At 39.5% G+C, this 19,540-nt stretch overlaps 1 protein-coding gene across 2 annotated transcripts in view; it reads left to right on the top strand.

Annotated features, from left to right (window-relative positions):
* The window catches only part of PCSK5 (proprotein convertase subtilisin/kexin type 5), a 440,983-nt gene that overhangs the window by 299,743 nt on the left and 121,700 nt on the right, over positions 1-19,540 (top strand). The window contains exon 21 of one of the 2 annotated variants that reach the window (XM_055310347.1): positions 359-2,983. The exons of the other annotated variant lie outside the window; for it this stretch is intronic. Coding sequence (XP_055166322.1) covers positions 359-474 — 116 coding nt within the window. The 3' untranslated portion in view covers positions 475-2,983. Of the gene's footprint in view, positions 1-358; positions 2,984-19,540 lie in introns of those variants that run through there. 2 annotated transcript variants of the gene reach the window in all.

Genomic DNA, 19,540 nt, shown 5'->3' with positions numbered 1-19,540 from the left:
TCAATGAAATATAGTATAAATGACTGTATACTCTCTGCTCTAGGTAATCCTGAGAAGACAAGTTCCTTGCTTATATTATTATTGATTTCTAATTTATTCTTTTTTCAAATCTTTTTTTCCTTTCATAAATGGACACCAATCACATTTACCACTGGACCGCAATCTCTCTCCTTGAAAAACAATGCTGTTGACTGAAATCACTTTGGGTGGACCAAATTTCCTCCTTGTTGACTGCTCCTCAATGATCTCTTCCAATCCCCCAATCTGCCTCTCTGGCCAATCAAAACCTTCTTCCGTGTGTACATCATGCTGCTCTCGTCCTCAACTCCCTCTCTGTCTTGCTGACTTCCTGGAAAAGCAACGGAAGAGTCCTGGGCCGAAGGAGGCTTCTGTATGCTAGTGAAAAAGAACAATCTGTGCCAGCGGAAGGTTCTTCAACAACTTTGCTGCAAAACATGTACATTCCAAGGCTGAGCGGCCATCCTAGATTTCTTTGTTCCTGTAGACTTATAGATTACTCCATATTATTATTAAAAAGAAAAAAAAACAAGCAAAAAAAAAAAAGCAAGCCACCTCTCTCTTTTTTGCTCTCTTTTTCTCTCTCTCTCAAATTTGTACAGGGAGATGGTGAACTGTTTTGTCAGAACTTAAATGGAAAAAAAAATAAACCTACAACAAGCCTACCTTTTATAACTGGGTGTTTAGTGCTAAACAGCCAGAACCACAGAGACAGTATTGTATGACCAAAGCATTTGATGCCAAAATTTGACGTTAAAGTAATGATTTGATTTCCTGCCCTGGTTTTGAAGGTCCATTTTTTTCCCCTTTGCATTTACTTGCTTGTTTCCCCTTTGAGATGCCTAAAAATATCTTTCAAAAACATCACAAGAGCAGACATAGATCAAAATCAAAGAGAAAGCTCTTGCATCTGTCATTTTTCATGCTTGAGTCCACTGTTGGGGAAATGGCAGAAAAGTGGACCTAAGGGCATTAAGAACATCCCGCAGAGTTGTATTCAGGGTTGTTTGTCTTAGTTTTTCACAGTTGAACATTGATCCTTTCCACACATAATTTACTTCATGCATTATGTGCTGGTTTTGGCATTATACTCACTTGATAAGTCTGCTCCACTGGTTTCATCAGATAGACTTGCTGCTACTGGCTTTGGCTTTGCAGATTGGGTTATTTTACACACAGCTGGTCAAATGGGATCACTCTGCATAGTCAGATTGGTGATGGACAGAATACAAAGTTACACAAAATAACTGGGACTGATCCAGCTCCCCTGAAATCCAGAGTGTTCACTTTGTAGATCCTGCACGATCTCCTGGTGCTATATGGCCATTATCCCCATAGCACTTTTTTTTAAGGCCATCAAAAATTCCATTTGTTGTGATGGGAAGCATTTTGGATATGATGCGGGAAATTTCTTCTTGGAGTCAATAGCTTCTAAAAGGTCCTGTATTTTTTAAGAAATGGAATTATTTAATATTTAAGCTTGTGCCCAAGTTGGCCAAGCAATGTTTTTCAATGGTGCTTATTAGAAGTTTTATTTTGTCATTTTAAGAAAATAAAACTGGAAATTGAACATGGGTGGCATGATTGTACCCTCCTGGTTTTGTTATTTCCCATTCTTCTGTCCCTCTATAACCGTGCTATGATACATCTGTCCACTGGATGTCAATGAGATCGTCTGTTTTCTTGGAAATATCCTCACCGGTTTTCTATACAGCTCTTAAAAACATCCTGAAATCTAGCAGACTGAATTATGTAAAAACTATTTTGGATCAGTGGTTAGAAATGATGCCTGATAGATCTTTTTACCAATTCTGAGTTTCTCTATTTAGGGGAGGATAGATTCATATCAAGTTTCTTCAATTTTCATATCAGAGCCCCATTGGTGACCTCATTTGCTTTGGAGTGGTCAGCCATCTTGCAGGCTTTATGATTTGAGAGCCTCACTTCCAAGATGTCACTAGCCTCACAGCCAAGAACAAGGGTGATATCAACATAGATTATTTGAGGAAGGAACTGAGAAGTGGATGCTAAGGTCCCCATCCAAACAACAAGCTAGTGAAAGTCCTACCTTGAAAATATTCATTCCTAGACATCAAAGTTAATGTCTGACCTAAGGTGAATAATTATAGTCTAATGATCTTCTTAATGGCATTATAGTGATACTGAGTCACATAATGATTTATAAGTGACTAGGAAATCAGTTGATTTTACTGAGCAACTTGTTTTCCTAACACTGCATGCCCTTCTGACCTGAAGAAAGTAAATTAATCCAGATTATGACAGATAGTGTCTCACATTTAAAGGCACAATCTCTAAACGGACAAATGTAAGTGCAAGCCTAAAGCAAGGTCAAGCAGATGGCAAAACCAGATTTGCCTGCAAAGGAATCCATTTTACTGAACCTGCCCATACTATTTGAGGCACAAAGTTACTGTGATAGAAAATATTAAAATGATGTCTGTATTTTTAGACAAATAACCATTAATATGACAGCCAAATTCATTGGGGTCTACCAATGTGTGTTCCATTTCCCACCAACCATGCAGGCGCACATCATGGAAATACTGGTTTAACTACTAGTGTGTTACTGCCTCGTTTATCTACAGAATATTATTAACTAGAACATAATGCTTTCAAAGTTTAAGTTAATGTTATATATTATGTATAAATATATATATTCATAATGAGATATATGTAATGGATAGTACAAAGTTTGGAGACTTAACAAATGCTCTAACCTTCTAGAGACAAAAGTCCTATCTTCTGTTTCCTTTTATCTTTTTATTTTTAATTAGTGATCCACTGTTAAATCCAAATCCACTTTTACTGAAAAATACTGTACATGTGTAAAATGTTCAGTTGTTTTTTTGTAAAATATAGTAGAATGGTTGTAATTGATACTGGCCAAAATCAATGTTATTCCATATTTTATTTTTTCTATTAAATTAACCTAAGTTCCTGTTTATCTGATCTGTTCATACCCATGTGTAAATATCTCCTTAAGGGTGAGATAAGGAGAAACTTCTGTTTCCACATAGAGGCTGGATATGAAGAAAAGGATGGAAATGGACAGAGCATCTAAATAAAGTTGGAAAGGAAAGGATGAGCAGAGGAAGAAGTTGAAAAGGAGAGACAAAGTAACAGCAGTATGAGAAAGGAAGAAGTTAGTTAGACTTGGTCCTGAAGGATTTATATCCCATTTAAGAAAGCAAGTGAATTTTAAAAATCTATAAAAGCTCGGCACACTGTTTAGCAGATCATGCAGATGCCAGCCCCAGAGACTGGGCCATCGGGGCTTTTTTCCCTGGGCTTCCCCCAACACACATCCCCTGGGATATGGACTACTGCACACTCACTAGGGTGTATGAAGGAGTGGAGGCCAAGGGACAGTGCATGAGGAGGTCGGGAGCATTGGAGCGTTGAAAGGGGAAAAGACTTTGTTCAATTTGCTGCTGTCTTGTGTAAAATTGACAGTGGCTGAAGCCCTGAATATCTAGAAGGTAACTTGGTCTAAATTAAATCTCCAGTACATGCCACAGATTGGGACTGTAAGGTTAGCAAAGAACCACCATGGATTATAGATCCTCATGAACCCTGAATGAGATGCAGGCACTGGCTTTGAAGGTCTAATGCCCTACCTTTTGGGAAGAGAAATGAGAATCAGTGAAAGCAAATTGAACTTCAACTAGGATTAAAGATCTAGGGATACAAAATGATGTAAGAGAGAACCTCTGCTGCCATGAAATCTCATTATGAGGATGGGGGGACAGGGCGGGGAACTGATTTTATTGAACACTTAGTACATCATGCACAATGTGGGAATACAGAGTATATGCACACTAATGAAAATTCTCTTAATTCTCACAAAAACTCTAAAGTAGAGGTATGCTCTACTTTACAAATTTACATTACCTTCTGTTTATAAACAAGAGAACTGAGGCAGATGGGCTTGGAATAAATTGGGATTATGTAACCAGACAGAACAATAGAAAAAATTTAACAGTAAGACAACATTAGCGAATTTCAGGAACTAGGATTGGTCCTGGAGCTATGGCTGAGGCTTAACTAAGGTGGGACAAGAGAAGAAAGACTATACCAGCAAACTTGCTATAGAAGAGAGTTCGGGGAATCAAGTCAATTGGATGGTTTTGTCAAACTGCTACAAAGAACAGTATTCAACGTTGAATGGATTAGTCAGGAAGGATCTACATTTCTGTGCTTTCCAAAAGATGAATAGTCCCAACCTCAGTGCCCATATCTGTGGCAGACCTTGCTAATCACCAGCATCCATCTGTGGATGGATCAGACTTGCCTCACTTTTCACCCCAGTGTTAAGGGGCTTATTGCCTGCTGCTGACCTCTTCTATCAGACTCACTGTTTTCCACTCAGCACTCTACTCTTCATTTTGAGGAACCTGCCAACTGAGTGCAAGGAAATATCAGGCAGCTAACATATAAGTAGGCAGGTATTCTTAACTGCTTTCATATCCTCATTCAGCTTCATGCAAAGAGCAATAACATACAGCAGCTTGATAAATATGAAGAAAATTGGAGGCAACTTTAAACTATGGCCTAGCCAGCTCAACAGTCCCTCCTTCCACCCTCTAACACAAAATGGTAGAGGAAACTCAAAGGTCATCCACAGCTTGACCTCACCTGGCCCAAGCTGGCCCCTGGACCCCAAATCAGTATGTATCAATGGCAGAAAGTGTAAACCTGCTTCTAGTTGACAGCCCTGTCCAAATGTTATTTTTGTTGCAAACCCATAAAATCGGAAGTTCTCGGCAGTATCCTTTGGAGCCATTGACAAAGGGAGCGGGGCATAGCCAAGATGGACTGAATTTCACTGTGGCTCATTGGAGCTACTTGGCACCAGAGGTGGGGCTGTAATGCACATAATCATGTCTCCTCTTCATCATGAGAGGTGAAGATCTGGCCCAGAGTCAATTCTTGGACAAAAAGGATGCAGGTATGCAGCATCACAAAGTCTCAGAGGGCCAGCCTGGGACCTGGCACCTGGGAATGCCAGCAGTTCCTTTCCACTCTAACTTCAAAGGACTTAGAAGGAGGTTTTTCATATTACTGAAGCATCTTCTTGCAAGGTCTCCTCTCAACAGGAGGCAATTTGGAAGGGCAATTGCTTTTCCAAAGCCTGGTATCAGGCAAAAAAGTAGGGATTTTTTGCATCCCTACTTTGAAAAATTGCCAGAAACATTTGCTCAGGCCTAAAATGTATAATTTTTTTTAATTTTAGGAAAGAATACATTTTTTAAGAATATGATATTTTAAGACTGACAGAGTTTTACTAAAATGGCTTTAATCTGGCCCACAGAAACTCAAAGGCCTGTAGAGATTAACGTCTTGTTGCAAGATTTACAGCTAGTAAAGGGTGTGGTAGGGACTGGAGCCCTCAACATCAATCTTCTGCACAACACTGCCTCCTTCTGAAGAATGCCAGAGAAAAAAACAAGTCCATATGACACATGCCACAAGGCAAAGTTAAGAGCCCTTTCTCAATTGCAGGTAGAAGACACGCTGGATCCCTAGACTTGGCTTTTTCTCTTTAAGCTCAACTTAATTGCTTCCATAAATAGTAAGTCCCTGTCATATTAGAAGCTCTGAGGTTGTTCTTGTCCTCTACAAGCTGATAGTCTAATGGGGGGATGGCACAGACACAAAAACACAGGATTGTAAAATGAATCTATTTAAGTGCCTTTCAAAGGGCATAAAAATATTGTGGGGCAGTCTGAAGCAGCAAGCTCACTTTACCAATTAAGTGCTAAAGTTTCCATATCCTTACTAGGAGCTTCCTAAAGGCTTCCAAAAATACTGTGCTTCATTAAAAATCGTTACCTCTGAAATGTGCAAAATCAGATGATATTTTAATATCTACAGAATGCAACATGTCAAACTAGTCAATTGCAACTCAGCTCTTAAGGAACCACCTATAATTAAATTTAATGTAGGATAAAGGTTAATTTTAATATGTTTGACATGATGTGGGACCTACAGAGGCAGGAGAACCTAGGATCTGTTGGGATCTTAATATAACTCTGCAGAGGAGGCAGAAATTCACTATTCACGCTGGGAGTGGGGAATATATTCCTGAACTCTTCCCTCAAGATTTCTACCTATAGTTCCAAATAGCTACATGACATTTCCCTTCAGATAGCTAACAGGCATTTCAAAATTAACCTGTCCAAAAGAGACTCCAGACTCCTCTGATAATAATAAATATTATCTCCAAGTATCTCCTACCCCATAAATGGCATTACACCCCAGCCACCCAGTTGCTTAAATCCAAATCCTAGTAACTCTTCTTTTTTTGCCCCAAATCCAATCCATTAGCAGAGTCCCCTTAACCAAATCTCCACAATAAATTTCTAAATGGTCCAACAGTTGTAATTCTGGGTTAAGCGACCATCATCTCCATCTAGAACTACTGCAGGAGCCTCCAACTAGGCCTCCTCTTCTGTCCTGCCCCACTGTCACAGGGATAGCAGAGCGCTATTACCAAATTGGACAAACTACAATTTGTGGAAAAATTCTTGGAAACATACAACCTACCAAGAATCATGAAGAAACAGAAGATCTGAACAGACCAATTATTAGCAAGAGATTGAATCAGTAATCAAAAGCCTCCCTACAAAGAAAACTACATGTCCAGGACTGCTTTAAGGATTAATTCTACCAAATGTTTAAAGATTTAGTAATAATTCTTTTCTAACTCTTCCTAAAAGTAGAAGAGGAGGGAATATTTCCAAACTCATTTTATGAAACCAGAATTACCCTGATAACAAATCAGATAAGAAATCCATAGAAAGGAAACTTCAGGATAATATCCCTGATGACACAGATGCAAGAATCCTCATCAAAATATTAGCAAACTGGATTCAACAACACATTAAAAAGATCATACACCATGATCAAGTGGGATTTATTTTAGGGATGCAAGTAGGACTTAACATCTACAAATCAATTCATGTGATTCACCACATTAACAAAGAATAAAAAAAACATCACTTCAATGTATGCATAAAAAGCATTCAACAAAATTCAACATGCATTCTTAAAAAAAACTTTCTACAAAGTGAGTATAGAAGGAACATACCTCAACATAATAAAGTTCGTATATGACAAGCCCTCAGCTAACATCATATGCAGCATCGCAAAGCTGAAAACTTTTTCCTCTAAAATCAAGAATAAGACAGGATACTCACTCTCATCACTTTTTCCAACATGGTATTAGAAATTCTAGCCAGAGCAATTAGGCAAGAAAAATAAATAAAAGGCATTCAATTGGAAAGGAATAAGTAAAACTGCCACTATTTTCAAATAACATGGATTGAAAACCCTAAAGACTCCGCTCCAAAAACTTTTGGAACTAAGAGCCAAATTCAGCAAAGTTGCAATATACAAAATCAATACACAAAAATATGTTGCATTATTATACCAGTAATGAAGGCAGTTCATTACTGGTATGAATCTTATTTACAACTGCCTCAAAAAGAATAAAACCTGTAGAAATGAATTCTACCAAGAATTATACACTGAAAACTATAAAACATTGATGAAAGAAATTAAAGATGGCACCAATAAATGGAAAGCTATTCTGTGCTCATAGATAGGAAGAATATTGTTAAAATGACCATACTACCTAAAGCAATGTAAAGATTCAGTGCAATCCCTATCAAATTCCAATGGCACTTTTCACAGAACTAGAACAAGCAATCCTAAAATTGGTATGAAAACACAAAAGACTCCAAATAGACAAAGAAATCTTGAGAAAGAACACAGCTGGAGGCATCGTGCTCCCTGACTTCAAACTACATTACAAAACTATAGTAAATAAAACAGTATTGCATTTCCATAAAAGGCAGACATAGATCAATGGAACAGAAGAAAGAGAACCCAGAAATAAACCCACACCTATAAGGTCAATTATATGCTGACAAGAGGCCAAAGAATATGCCATGGAGAAAGGACAGTCTCCTCAATAAACGATATTGGGAAAACTAGATAGTCACATACAAAATAATAAAATGGACCACTATCTCACACCATAAAAAAAAAACTCAAAATGGATTAAAGATTTTAATGAATGTAAGACCTGAAACAATAAAACTCCAAGAAGAAAAATTGGTAAGCTCTTTGTCAATGGTCTGAGCAATGATTTTTTTAATCTAACACCAAAAGTAAAGGTAACAAAAACAATAGATAAATAAGTGGAACTACATCAAACTAAAAATCTTCTGCATAGCAAAGGAAACCATCAACAAAATGAAAAACAACCTACTAATGAGAGAAAATATTTGCAAATTGTATATGTGATAAGGGGTTAATATATAAAAATATTATTATTTTTTAAAAGATTTATTTAGTCATGAGAGACACAGAGAGAGAGAAAGAGAGAGAGAGAAGCAGAGACACAGGCAGAGGGAGAAGCAAGCTCCATGCAGGGAGCCCGATGTGGGATTCAATCCCAGGACTCCAGGATCATGCCCTGGGCCGAAGGCAGGTGCTAAATCGCTGGGCCACCGAGGGATCCCCTATATACAAATATTAAATCATTAGGCTGTATACCTGAAACTAATATGTCAATTAAATCTCAAAACATTCAAAAAAAATTTTATTATAAAAAACTAGTACAATTACACCAGATCTACTCAGTCAGAATATGCACTTTTGCAAGATGCCAAGATGATCTGTGAGCACATCAGTTAAGTTTAAGAAGCCCTGTCACAGATGGATACTTCTTTCCTGAATTTGAGAAGCCTTCTCTTGATTTACTCAAAGCCATTACTGCAAACTTCATATTCTTAAATAGTGGACATCCAAGAATTAAGAAGCTGAGTACCAGTCTTTGGCTGGCCATTAACTAGGAGAGCTGAGGCAAGTTAGTAGCACTTTAAGTTTAAAAAGGTAACTAATGAGCAGCTAGAGTGTTCTGATCCCCAGGCTGTAAGCCTGATAACCAGAGCTATTATGCTGAAGATGTAAATTGGCTATTTGTTTGCAGGCTCCCAACACTGGCTTTCAGCAGTTGATCAGATAACAAAGCCTGTCCATAGATGCTTAAATAACCCAGCTATCTCTCAACGAAATATTAACAACTGAATTCAACAATACATTAAAAGGATCATATACCATGATCAAGTAGGATTTGTTCCAGAGATACAAGGATGGCTCAATATCCACAAAATCAATATGACACACCACATTAATAAAAAAAAAAACATAATAAAAATCATGTGATCATTTCAATAGATGCAGAAAAATCAATTGATAAAATTCAACATCTGTTCATAATAAAAACAATGTGGATATAGAGGGACAGTTTCTCAACAAAATAAAGGCAATATCTAATAAACCCACAGCTAACATTATACTCAACAATGAGAAGCTAAAAGCTTCCTCTAAGATCAAAAACAAGACAAGAATGCTTACTCTTACCACTTATATTCAACATAGTATTAGAAGTCCTTGCCACAGCAATCAGCCAAGAAATGAAAGGCATCTAAATTGGGAAAGAAGTAGCAAAACTGTCACTATTTGCAGATGACATAATAGCATATACAGGAGACCCTAAAGACTCCACCAACAAAAAACTGTTAGAACTAATGAATCCACTAAAGCTACAGGATATGAAATTAATATTCAGGAGCTTGTTACATTTCTATACAATAATAATAAAGTAGCAGGAGAAATGAAGAAAACAATCCCAGTATTAAGGAGTACACTTGTGATGAGCACCAAGTGTTGTATGGAAGTACTGAACACCAGAATCTAATATTACAGCATATGTTGACCAATTGGAATGAAAATAAATTTAAAAATCCCATATCAAACAGAATAAAATACCTGAAAATAAGTTTAACTATGGAGGTAAAAGACCTGTACTCTGAAGACTATGAAATACTGGTTTAAAAAATTGAAAGATACAAATAAATGGAAAAATATACCATGTGCATGGATTGAAAGAATACTGCTAAAATGACCATACTATACAAAGCAATCTATGGCTTAAAAGCAATCCCTAACAAAATACTCATAGCATTTTTTACAGAACTAGAACAAATAATCCTAAAATTTGTATGGAACCATGAAAGACCATGCTCTCTTTAAGAGAGCAACTCAGTCTTGAGAAAGAACAACAATGTTGGAGGCATCACACTTCCTGATTTCAAACTATACTGTACAGTTATAGTACTCAAAATGATCCAGTATTGGCACACAAATTGACACACAAATCAATGGAATAGAATTGAAAGTCCAGAAATAAATCCACACCTCATACAGTCAATTAACCTATGACAAAGGAGGCAAGAATATACAATGAGGAAAAGACAGTCTCTTTAATAAATGGTATTGGGAAAACAGGACAGCTACGTGAAAAAGAATAAAACTGTACACTTTCTTATACTATATACAAAAAAAATTCAAAATGGATTGAACACTTAAATATAAGACCAGAAACCATAAAACCCCTGGAAGAAAACATAGGCAGTAAATTCAACATCAGTTTTAGCAATATTTTTTGTGTGCCTGTCTCCTCACGCAAGAACAACAAAAGCAAAAATAAATAAATGGAAGTACATCAAACTAAAAAGCCTTTACACAGTGAAGGAAACCATCAAGAAAACAAAACAAAGCAAAGCCCAACTTGCTTAATGGGAGAAGATATTTGCAAATGATCTAACCAATAAGGGGTTAATATCAAAACTATATTAAGAATTCATACAAATCAATAGTCCACCCCCAAAAAATACAATTTAAAAACGGGCAGAGGACCTGAATAAACATTTCTCCAAAAAAGAACTCACAGATGGCCAAGATGAAAACATGCTCAACACCACTAATCATCAGGGATATGCAAATCAAAACTATAATGAAATAAACCTCACACCTGCCAGAATGGCTATTATCAAAAAGACAATAACAAGTATTAGTGAGATGTGGATAAAAGAGAAGCCTCATGCAGCACTGATGGGAGTGCAAAATGGTTCAGTCATTGTGGAAAATGGTATGGAGGTTCCTCAAAAAATTAAAAATACAACTATCAGATGATCCAGCAATTTCACTTCTGGGTCTTTACCTGAAGAAGAGGAAAACACTAACTTGCAAAGATATATGCATTTCTGTGTTTATTGCAGCATTATTTAAAATTGCCAAGATATGAAACCAATGTAAGTCTCCATTGATGGATAAATGGATAAAGAAAATGTAATATAAATATACAAGGGAATATTACTCAGCCATAAAAAGAATGAAATCTTGCCATTTCAGACAACAGGGATGGACATAGAGGAAATCATGCTAAGTGAAAAAAGAGAAAAATAAATACTGTATGATTTCACTTATTTATGAAATTTTAAAAAACAAAACAAACAGAGTCAAATATAGAAAACAATCTGGTGGTTGCCAGAGGGAAAGGGGGGGTGAGAATGGGTAAAATAGGGGAAGGGGATTAAAAGGTGCAAAATAGTTATAAAATAGTTATAAATTGTCACAAGGATGTAGGTACACAGGATAGGGAATATAGCAAGAATATTGTAACAATTTTGCCCAGTGACAGATAGTAACTAGATTTATGGTAGGGATCCCTTGGTAATGTATATAAATGTTGAATCACTATGTTTTACACCTGAAACTAAGATGATATTGTATGTCAACTACACTTCAATCTAAAAACAAATAGCCAGCTCACCAGTAAGCTCTGCCTTAGTGCCATTTGTACTCACTGTGATGGATTCACTCTGTCCTTATGACCATTTTCCATACCTGTTCTCTTAAATAAGAGCTGTAATTAGCCACAGTTTTGAAAGATGGGCAACTATGAGCCTTATCCTTCTCTGCTTCCCTATTGCGTACTCAGATTTATCAATGGGAGTCATGATACTGTGATAGTGTCGTAGGGTGACAGATGGGAGCTACACTTGTGGTGAGCACAGCATAACCTATAGATTTGTGGAATCACTATGCTGTACACCTGCAACTAATGCAACGTAGTGTGTCAACTATGCTTCAATTTAAAAAAAAGTATTTACCATTTCCTGATCACCTACTTTCAGTCAGGCATTGCACTATGCCTTCTGTGTTCATTACTTAGCAAATGCGGTGTGGTTGTCCCCCTCTTCAAGGTCAGCAATCAGAGGACTAGAGTGGTCAATTGCTCTCTTCCTGCCATATGATTGGTCACATCTTTTGGCTCTGATTCCAGCCTTCTTCCTCCAGCAGTGCAGCTGCCCCTGTTCCTGTTCTTTCTGAATCCCAGCCTTCCAAGTCCTCCTGGCCAGTAGATCTCCCACTGTTGTCCCTGTCCTTTAAGGCAGTTAAGAGTGGAGACCAGCTTGAACCTAGGATAATTTACTGTATGTTTCCATCCATGTCTAACTAAAGGAGTCTCTATCCATTTTTTTCCCAAGAGATAGTTCAATACCAGAGATATTTACAACATAAGAGATAGTTATAATCATAGACCCCAGTGGGAGGCTCCCTGGATTCAAATCATAATTCTGTCAGGTACTAGCTGTGTGATCTTAGGAAATACACTTAATCTCTCTGTGCCTCTGATTCCTCATTTGTAAATGGGGATAATAACAATCTCTCTGATCTAGGGATGTTGTGAGGATGGACTTAAAATTACTAAAGCACTTAGAAGAGTACCTGTGTGTTTTAGACACAATATGTGTTATTATTATTGCCTAAGCCCCAAGCTGGACTCATCCCTGATCCTTTCTTTTTGTCCTGCAACTCATCCATCACCAAATCCTGTTAAATTTAACTCTTGAATAGATTTTCCCTCCAACCCCTCCATTAGCACACAAGGTTAGCTGCTATCATAACTTGCCTAAAGCAATCTGCAAACAATTCTCCTGCACCCTCTAGGGCCCCTGGCTTTCCAAAGCAGCCAAAGTGGTATTTTCAAAATGCAAATAGGATCACAATACTCTTCTGCTGAACTCTGTTGCTTTTTGGGTAAATACAGGACCATATAAGGTCTGTAAGATCCTGAAAGTTCTCCCATGCACAGCCCCATTCTCAATTTCTTCTCTTCTTCTCCCCATCTCCTTCTCCTGCTCCTCCTTCCCCCTCTCCCTCCTATTCCCTTCCTCAACTCCCTCTCCCTATTTCCCTGTCTCCCCTCTGTTCACTCTGGTCTTTCTGTCCTTCACATTGCCAACCCTCTTCTCACGTGCAATCTCTGCAGGGGTTCTGTCCCTACTCCCACCCTCCATGCCCAGTTAGCTCCTCCCTCAAACTGCTAGAGTCACAGTTTTGCATTTGATTCTGTGATTATTAATCTGGGTGGCTCAGTGAGTTAAGCCTCCAACTCTTGATTTTAGCTCAGGTCATGATCTTAGGCCCACATCGGGATCTGCACTCAGCAGGGAGTCAGCTTGAGATTCTCTCTCCCTGTCCCTCTTCCTCTGCCCCTCCATAACTCATGTGCCTGCATACGAACTCTCTCTCAAAGAAAAAAAAATGTCTATCTCCTACCCCAAACTGTAAGCTCCATGAGGGCAGGAACTACATTTGCTTTTTCACACCCACTGTAACCTCATACTTGGTACTTACTGGCACATAATATTTGCTCCTTTGTTAGTTTATGAATGAATGAAAGAATGAATGGATGGATGAAAATACTATGGCACAACGTAAAGGCAGGGTAAGTAAGGCCATGGAGCTTCTGTGGGGTTTGACTCTGGTTTGGGGATACAGAAGACAAGACTAAATTATGTAAGATCAAAAACTCAGTGGCTGGCTGGATAACTGTGGAGCAGATGTAACCTTTACCTGGACGTTGTGAATGATGTTGGAAGCAGCTGAGTGAGCACAGAGGAACAACTCGAAGCAAAACACAGTCTTTCTTCATTCTCCTTTCTATTTTTGTAGGGCTACTTCCTAGAAAGATTTTATCTTGAGATTCTTTATCCCCCAACAAAATATATACACCTCAGTTTACTACTATCCCACTACTAGGTTAGACCTTGCTGCCCTTTGCTTTTAATCAGCCAGCCACCTCTACCCTCTAGCTCTGTGGGAGTAAAACACCATGATTGAGAATGGAGACCCACTTAGACCGTGTGAGGAGGTAGCCAAACATTCACAGACCAGAAGGACCTTCCAGGAATGGATTGGGGCGATGTGACCTCTGATACCTGTGCCAGAAAAGAACCTCATAAATACACCATCCAGGAATGCCCAAGGTCACTAAGTCCTTCATGAGTCTGGGAGAACACAGAGGCCTAAAACCCTCACCCAGAATCTAATTCAGGCCCTGCCCCATTCTGTGATCAGTATTCTCTAGGCCTCTCATCACTGAAGTTCATTATCTGGTGTATAAGCTCCAAGAACACAGGAACCTTGTCTAGCCCCAAGAATTCCAGTTATAGGCAGGTGCTTTAAAAATGTAGCTATGATGTTAACAGAAACAATATCAGTCCCCTTTTGTTGTCTCAGGCTAACTAACAGACAACTCTAAAGTAGATGAGAGATGATGTTTATTTGACTCTTTCTAAGTGTTTCAGGCCAAACTCATAAACCACACCACACAGTCAGAATTTCTGACTCTGTGCTGGATTCCTCTTCCTCCCTCTGACGCCCTCCATCAAAAGGCCTTATGTCACAGCCACTGTTCAGGATGGCAGATCTGGTATGTCCTTGCACCATGTACATTGGCCATTTGCTACTGCTCATGCTAAGCAGTAACTCAGAAAACCAAGCAGCCTGAGCCTGGGCCAACATGGCCATCATCCTTCCAAAGGACTCCAAGAGGAACAGCATAGAACAGTGCTTTTCCAACTTGAGAAGCCTCACAATCACCTAAAGAGGTTGTTCAAATGCAAATTCCTGCTCCCTGTCCCCACCCCAGAATGTCTTATTCAGTAAGTTCAAGATGAAAGCAGAGAATTTACCTAATAAATTCTCAGGTCTTGCTAATGCTGCTGGTCCCACTCGGAGAACCACAGCACTGATGTTAGGCGCAGACTTAGCAATTAAACTAGAGGAATGTAGATTCTCATCCCAGCTCAGCCACTTACCTTATAACCTTGGATAAATTCCTTAATTTCTCTAATCCTCATTTTCCTCCTCTGAAAGTAATAATGACACCATTGCTGAGCATTCAAAAAGAGGATGCAAGGTGCTACACGTGAGTACAGACAGAGAGAATCCCTTTCCCTGTCCCATTCACAGCCCCCCCTCTCCCAGGGCTTCCGGATGCTCCATGTGGCTCTCCCTGGCAGGGCTGCTGTGAAACATTTGGGTGGTAGGCAGGGCACAGTGAATTCAGCTTCCAGCTACCTATGTCCAGGAGTGTCTTACCTACATGGGCAATACTAAGGTAAGCATCAGGTGCTCCTCAGGCCCTGTCACAAACAGGTAACAAAGCTATTGTTCAATACTTTTCCTGCAAGAAGTATCCCATGTGGTTTTCTGCCCTGAGACTGAGAAGTTAAATGACACATCCAAAACCACACAATTAGTAAAAGCAGAGCTCCCAAGTCAGGATGATACATCTTCTATTCCTAACATTTTGAATCTTGGTATATATTAGTCTCTATAGCTGCTGTAACAGAGGACCACAACGTGGACACTTAAAAACAATACATGTGTATTCTCCTACAGTTCTGGAGGTCAGAAGCAGGCAACAGGTCTCACTGGGTAGAAATCAGGGTGTCAGTAGAACCACCCTCCAGAGAGTAAAAGAGAGAACATTTCCTTGGCTCTCAATGTCTAACGCTGTTTGCCTTCCATTCCTTGGCTTGCGACCCCTTCACCTTCAAAGTCAACATTAGCATCTATAGAGCACTCTCTACTGAGGTCACTACATTGCTTTCTTCTGTAGCAAATTCTCCCTCTACCTCTTTCAAGGATACTTGGGTCTGCCTTGATAATCCAGTGTAACCTCCCCCCTCAAAATCTTTAGTTTAATCACATCTGCAAAAAGTCCCTTCTACTGCACATAATATAACATTCACAGGTCCCAGAGATGAGGAATTGGCTATCTTTGGGAGCCCTTATTTAGCATACCATACTTAAGAGACTGGGTAATCCTCTGAGCCACCAGTTTTCATTAGAAAAATAGAAATAATAATATACCTTCATGAGAAGTTGCCATATGGTACACTTTAAATTACTAAAGAAATGTACATTGGATTGTTAAATGCTTCCTGCTATTCTTTTGTTACACTAATTCATTAAGTCTATTCATCTACTCAGCTTTTATATAACACTTACCATGTGCCAGGTACTGTGTTAGTCACATGGAATATAATGTAATGAGGAACTCTACCTGTATGGGATTTATACTGTGATCAAGACATACATTCTAAAGAGAAAATGCCCTGATGTTCTTTGAAAAGAAGGGCAAGGAAATGTTCTTATAGGCATGTCACAGAGTAGTAGTCTGTCCTCGGGATAGGAGGCAGGATAGAGCTAGGGGAAGAGACTGGAAAGGGACAGGAAGGTGCAAAATAACCTAGAACACCTGGAAAGTGCCAGAAGTTTCTCCCTGTTGCAGCCCTGGGTGCAAGGAGCTGCAGCAGAGGGTGAGAGAGATAAGCTAACAATGGAGCCCAGGGTTAACTGTGAATTGCCCACTGTACCATGTAAAGGATGTGGATATTGTTTTGTGCTCAGGGAGCCCCTAAAAATTTTAGGCAGCCCCCTTGATATTCCATCTCCTGTGGATATGGGGGCTCCTAGCAGGAACGCCTGAAAGCTCCAGCCTCCTGACAGATACCAAATTTGGCAGAGTTCTCTGTGACATGGTACGGGTTGAAGTACCTCTTGCCTTTTCTTCCTTACTGAGACCTGTTGTGGATTATATTTTTGGAATTTTATTTTTAGAGTCTCTCATTATGGTGAGCCATTATCTCCCCTAGAATCTCTGTTAGTCTCATATTTAAACCATTAATTCCTAAAATTATTTTTATACCCTTGGATCCCATTTAACGCCCTATCCTGTGGTTCTTTTTGAGAAAGTTCAAAAGATAAATTCACTGTTATTAGTACATTAGGTACAGCACAATCATTGTGATTGCCCATGTACTATATTTTTTCAACCTGAATGGTTTTGCTGACTGGTGGTAAGGGAGATGTGAATTTAGTGGAGAATGCCCGCTTTCCTACACACAGAATCCCCGGTCTGCTTCACCCCTTCACTTTATCTCCCAAAACACAGCACCCTTCTCTAATATGCTTTTGTCTATTGGTATCATTCTCTCCACAAACTTTAATAAATTGGCAATGCACTTCTGTGCTGGAAAGACATTTTGCATTAAAAATTGGATTCACAGCAGGCAATCTGCCTGGGGAGCACATGTCTAGGAAAGCAGTCATTTTTAACTAAGGATATTACAAGCCTAGATAGAATAGGGCTTGTGTACTCCGAAGCACAAATGTCTATCCTACTGGAAGCAAAATTACTGTACTGCATGTTGGTAATTAACCTTGTCAACTAACTTTCAGAATGACTCCAGCCTAATCACACACTCTCTTCTGGGGTTCTACTGTTATAGTTTCTGGATTCTATTATACTCTACTACTTACAACCTGCATTCCCATTGTCACTCCTTACCAGCACTTTGATTTCCTTGTTCTTTCCTGCCCCAACCCCCCATGGTTCATATTAACTTTTACCCAAACTATATAAAATGTACTCATGTACTCATTTATTTATCATTTACTCTCTCCTGTGCTGTAATATAAGCTCCACCAGAGAGGAGATCTGTGTTTTGCCCTCTATTGTATCTCAAATAGCTGGAATAGTGCCTGGTGTGTAGTAGGTGTTCAACCATCGTGCTGAATGGGTGGCTCAGTGGGTTGGGTGACTGACTCTTGATTTTGGCTCAGGTCATGATCTCAGGGTCCTGGAATTCAGCCCTATGCTGGACTCAGCACTCAGCAGGGAGTCTCCTTGGGGATTCCCTCTCCTTCCACCCCTCCTCCTGCTCACATACTCTTGCTAAAATAAATCGTCCAAAAATAATTACACTGAGCATTAATGAATACATTTCCATGGAGATATCAGCTACCTGGTGACTCTTTTGCATCCCTAACTCCAAACATGTCCATCTATTAATTCACCAAAATGTTTTGATCACTTCTTCACATGGCAACTAGGAGTCCAGATCATGGGAAATTATTCCTGATCTCAAAGAACACCTAGATCCATGGAGGAGATACATGTGGGCAGAAATACCAGTTGATGTGTAGAATTAAAAATATGTACAAAGCACAGAAAAAAATCAATTTGCCTGCATAATAGTGTGATATGAAAGATTCAGAGAAAGCTCATATCAGAGGCAGCTTTGAGTTATAAAGGATAAGTAGTTTTCTGGGAGAACAGAGAAGGAAGTAGATACAAACCAAATGGATATTCTAAGTGAGAAAGTACAGGATGCACATGGAGAATTGGAAATCCCTTGGGAATGCCAGAGCCTGGCCAGGTATCTCAGTTGTCTCCCACTCCCCAACCAGACTTCAGACAAAGATGCAAGTACAAAGGTTTATTTGGGAGATGAAAGACGATGCCAGGCATAGAGTGAGAAGGTGAAATCAGAAAGAAAAGGCAGCCAGTAAAAGTTATACTGTCAAGCCAGCTACCATGGAGGTGACAAGAACACAGTTCTGAGAGGAATCTCAGGAAAAGGTTATAAAACACAGGTCTCAGGGCACCTGAGTGGCACAATCAGTTAAGTGCCTGACTTGGTTTTGGCTCAGTCATGAACTCAGTGTCGTGGGATCAAGCCCCAGGTCGGGCTCCATGTTTAGCATGGAATCTGCTTGAGATCCTCTCTCCCTCTCCCTCTGCCTCTGCTCCTCCTGCTCTTGTTCTAATAAATCTTTATTAAAAAAAAAAAGAACATAGTCCTCCATTATCTCACTGAAGGGGCAAGGGAGCTGTGGTCTTCAATCACCAAATCCCCATCACTGGCTGAAGAAAACTTCTAGGAGTCAGAAATCTACTTCTTCTGGCCTTCCATGTGTATCCATTAGGCTTCTGAGGGACTGAAGAAGGTCTCACTCTCTTAGAAGCAGATGCTCTCCCCTGGAAACTGGTTTCTACACACCGACATGGGAGAGCCAAAGGATGTGTGCCAGGCACCAAAGGGTCTGCTTTGGTGAGACCAAGCAGAACAGCAGGGAATAGGCTAGAAATGGAAGCAACGCACCAAATTTGAAGACACTTGTTAGTCATTCTTTGGAGCTTCATTTTGTATTGAGGGAGCAGGACTGGAAGATCTTAGGTGAAAGAGTAGTACAAAGTTTGACTTGGAGAAAAATCATCCTGGTTATAGAGAGGACAGAATGGGAATGGGATGGCTAGAGCAGCTAATGAGTCCAGGAGACCAACATGGAAGATAAATCTCCACTTGAAATAGGAGAGACTTGGGATCCCTGGGTGGCTCAGTGGATGAGTGCCTGCCTTCGTTTGGCTCAGAGCATGATCCTGGAGTCCCAGGATCGAATCCCACATCGGGTTCCCTGCATGGAGCCTGCTTCTCCCTCTGCC

Source organism: Nyctereutes procyonoides, unplaced genomic scaffold (genome assembly GCF_905146905.1).
Source record: "Nyctereutes procyonoides isolate TBG_1078 unplaced genomic scaffold, NYPRO_anot_genome, whole genome shotgun sequence".
Taxonomy (NCBI): domain Eukaryota; kingdom Metazoa; phylum Chordata; class Mammalia; order Carnivora; family Canidae; genus Nyctereutes; species Nyctereutes procyonoides.
The sequence above is the reverse complement of the archived record's forward strand: the minus strand, read 5'-3'. Positions and strand labels throughout refer to the sequence as shown.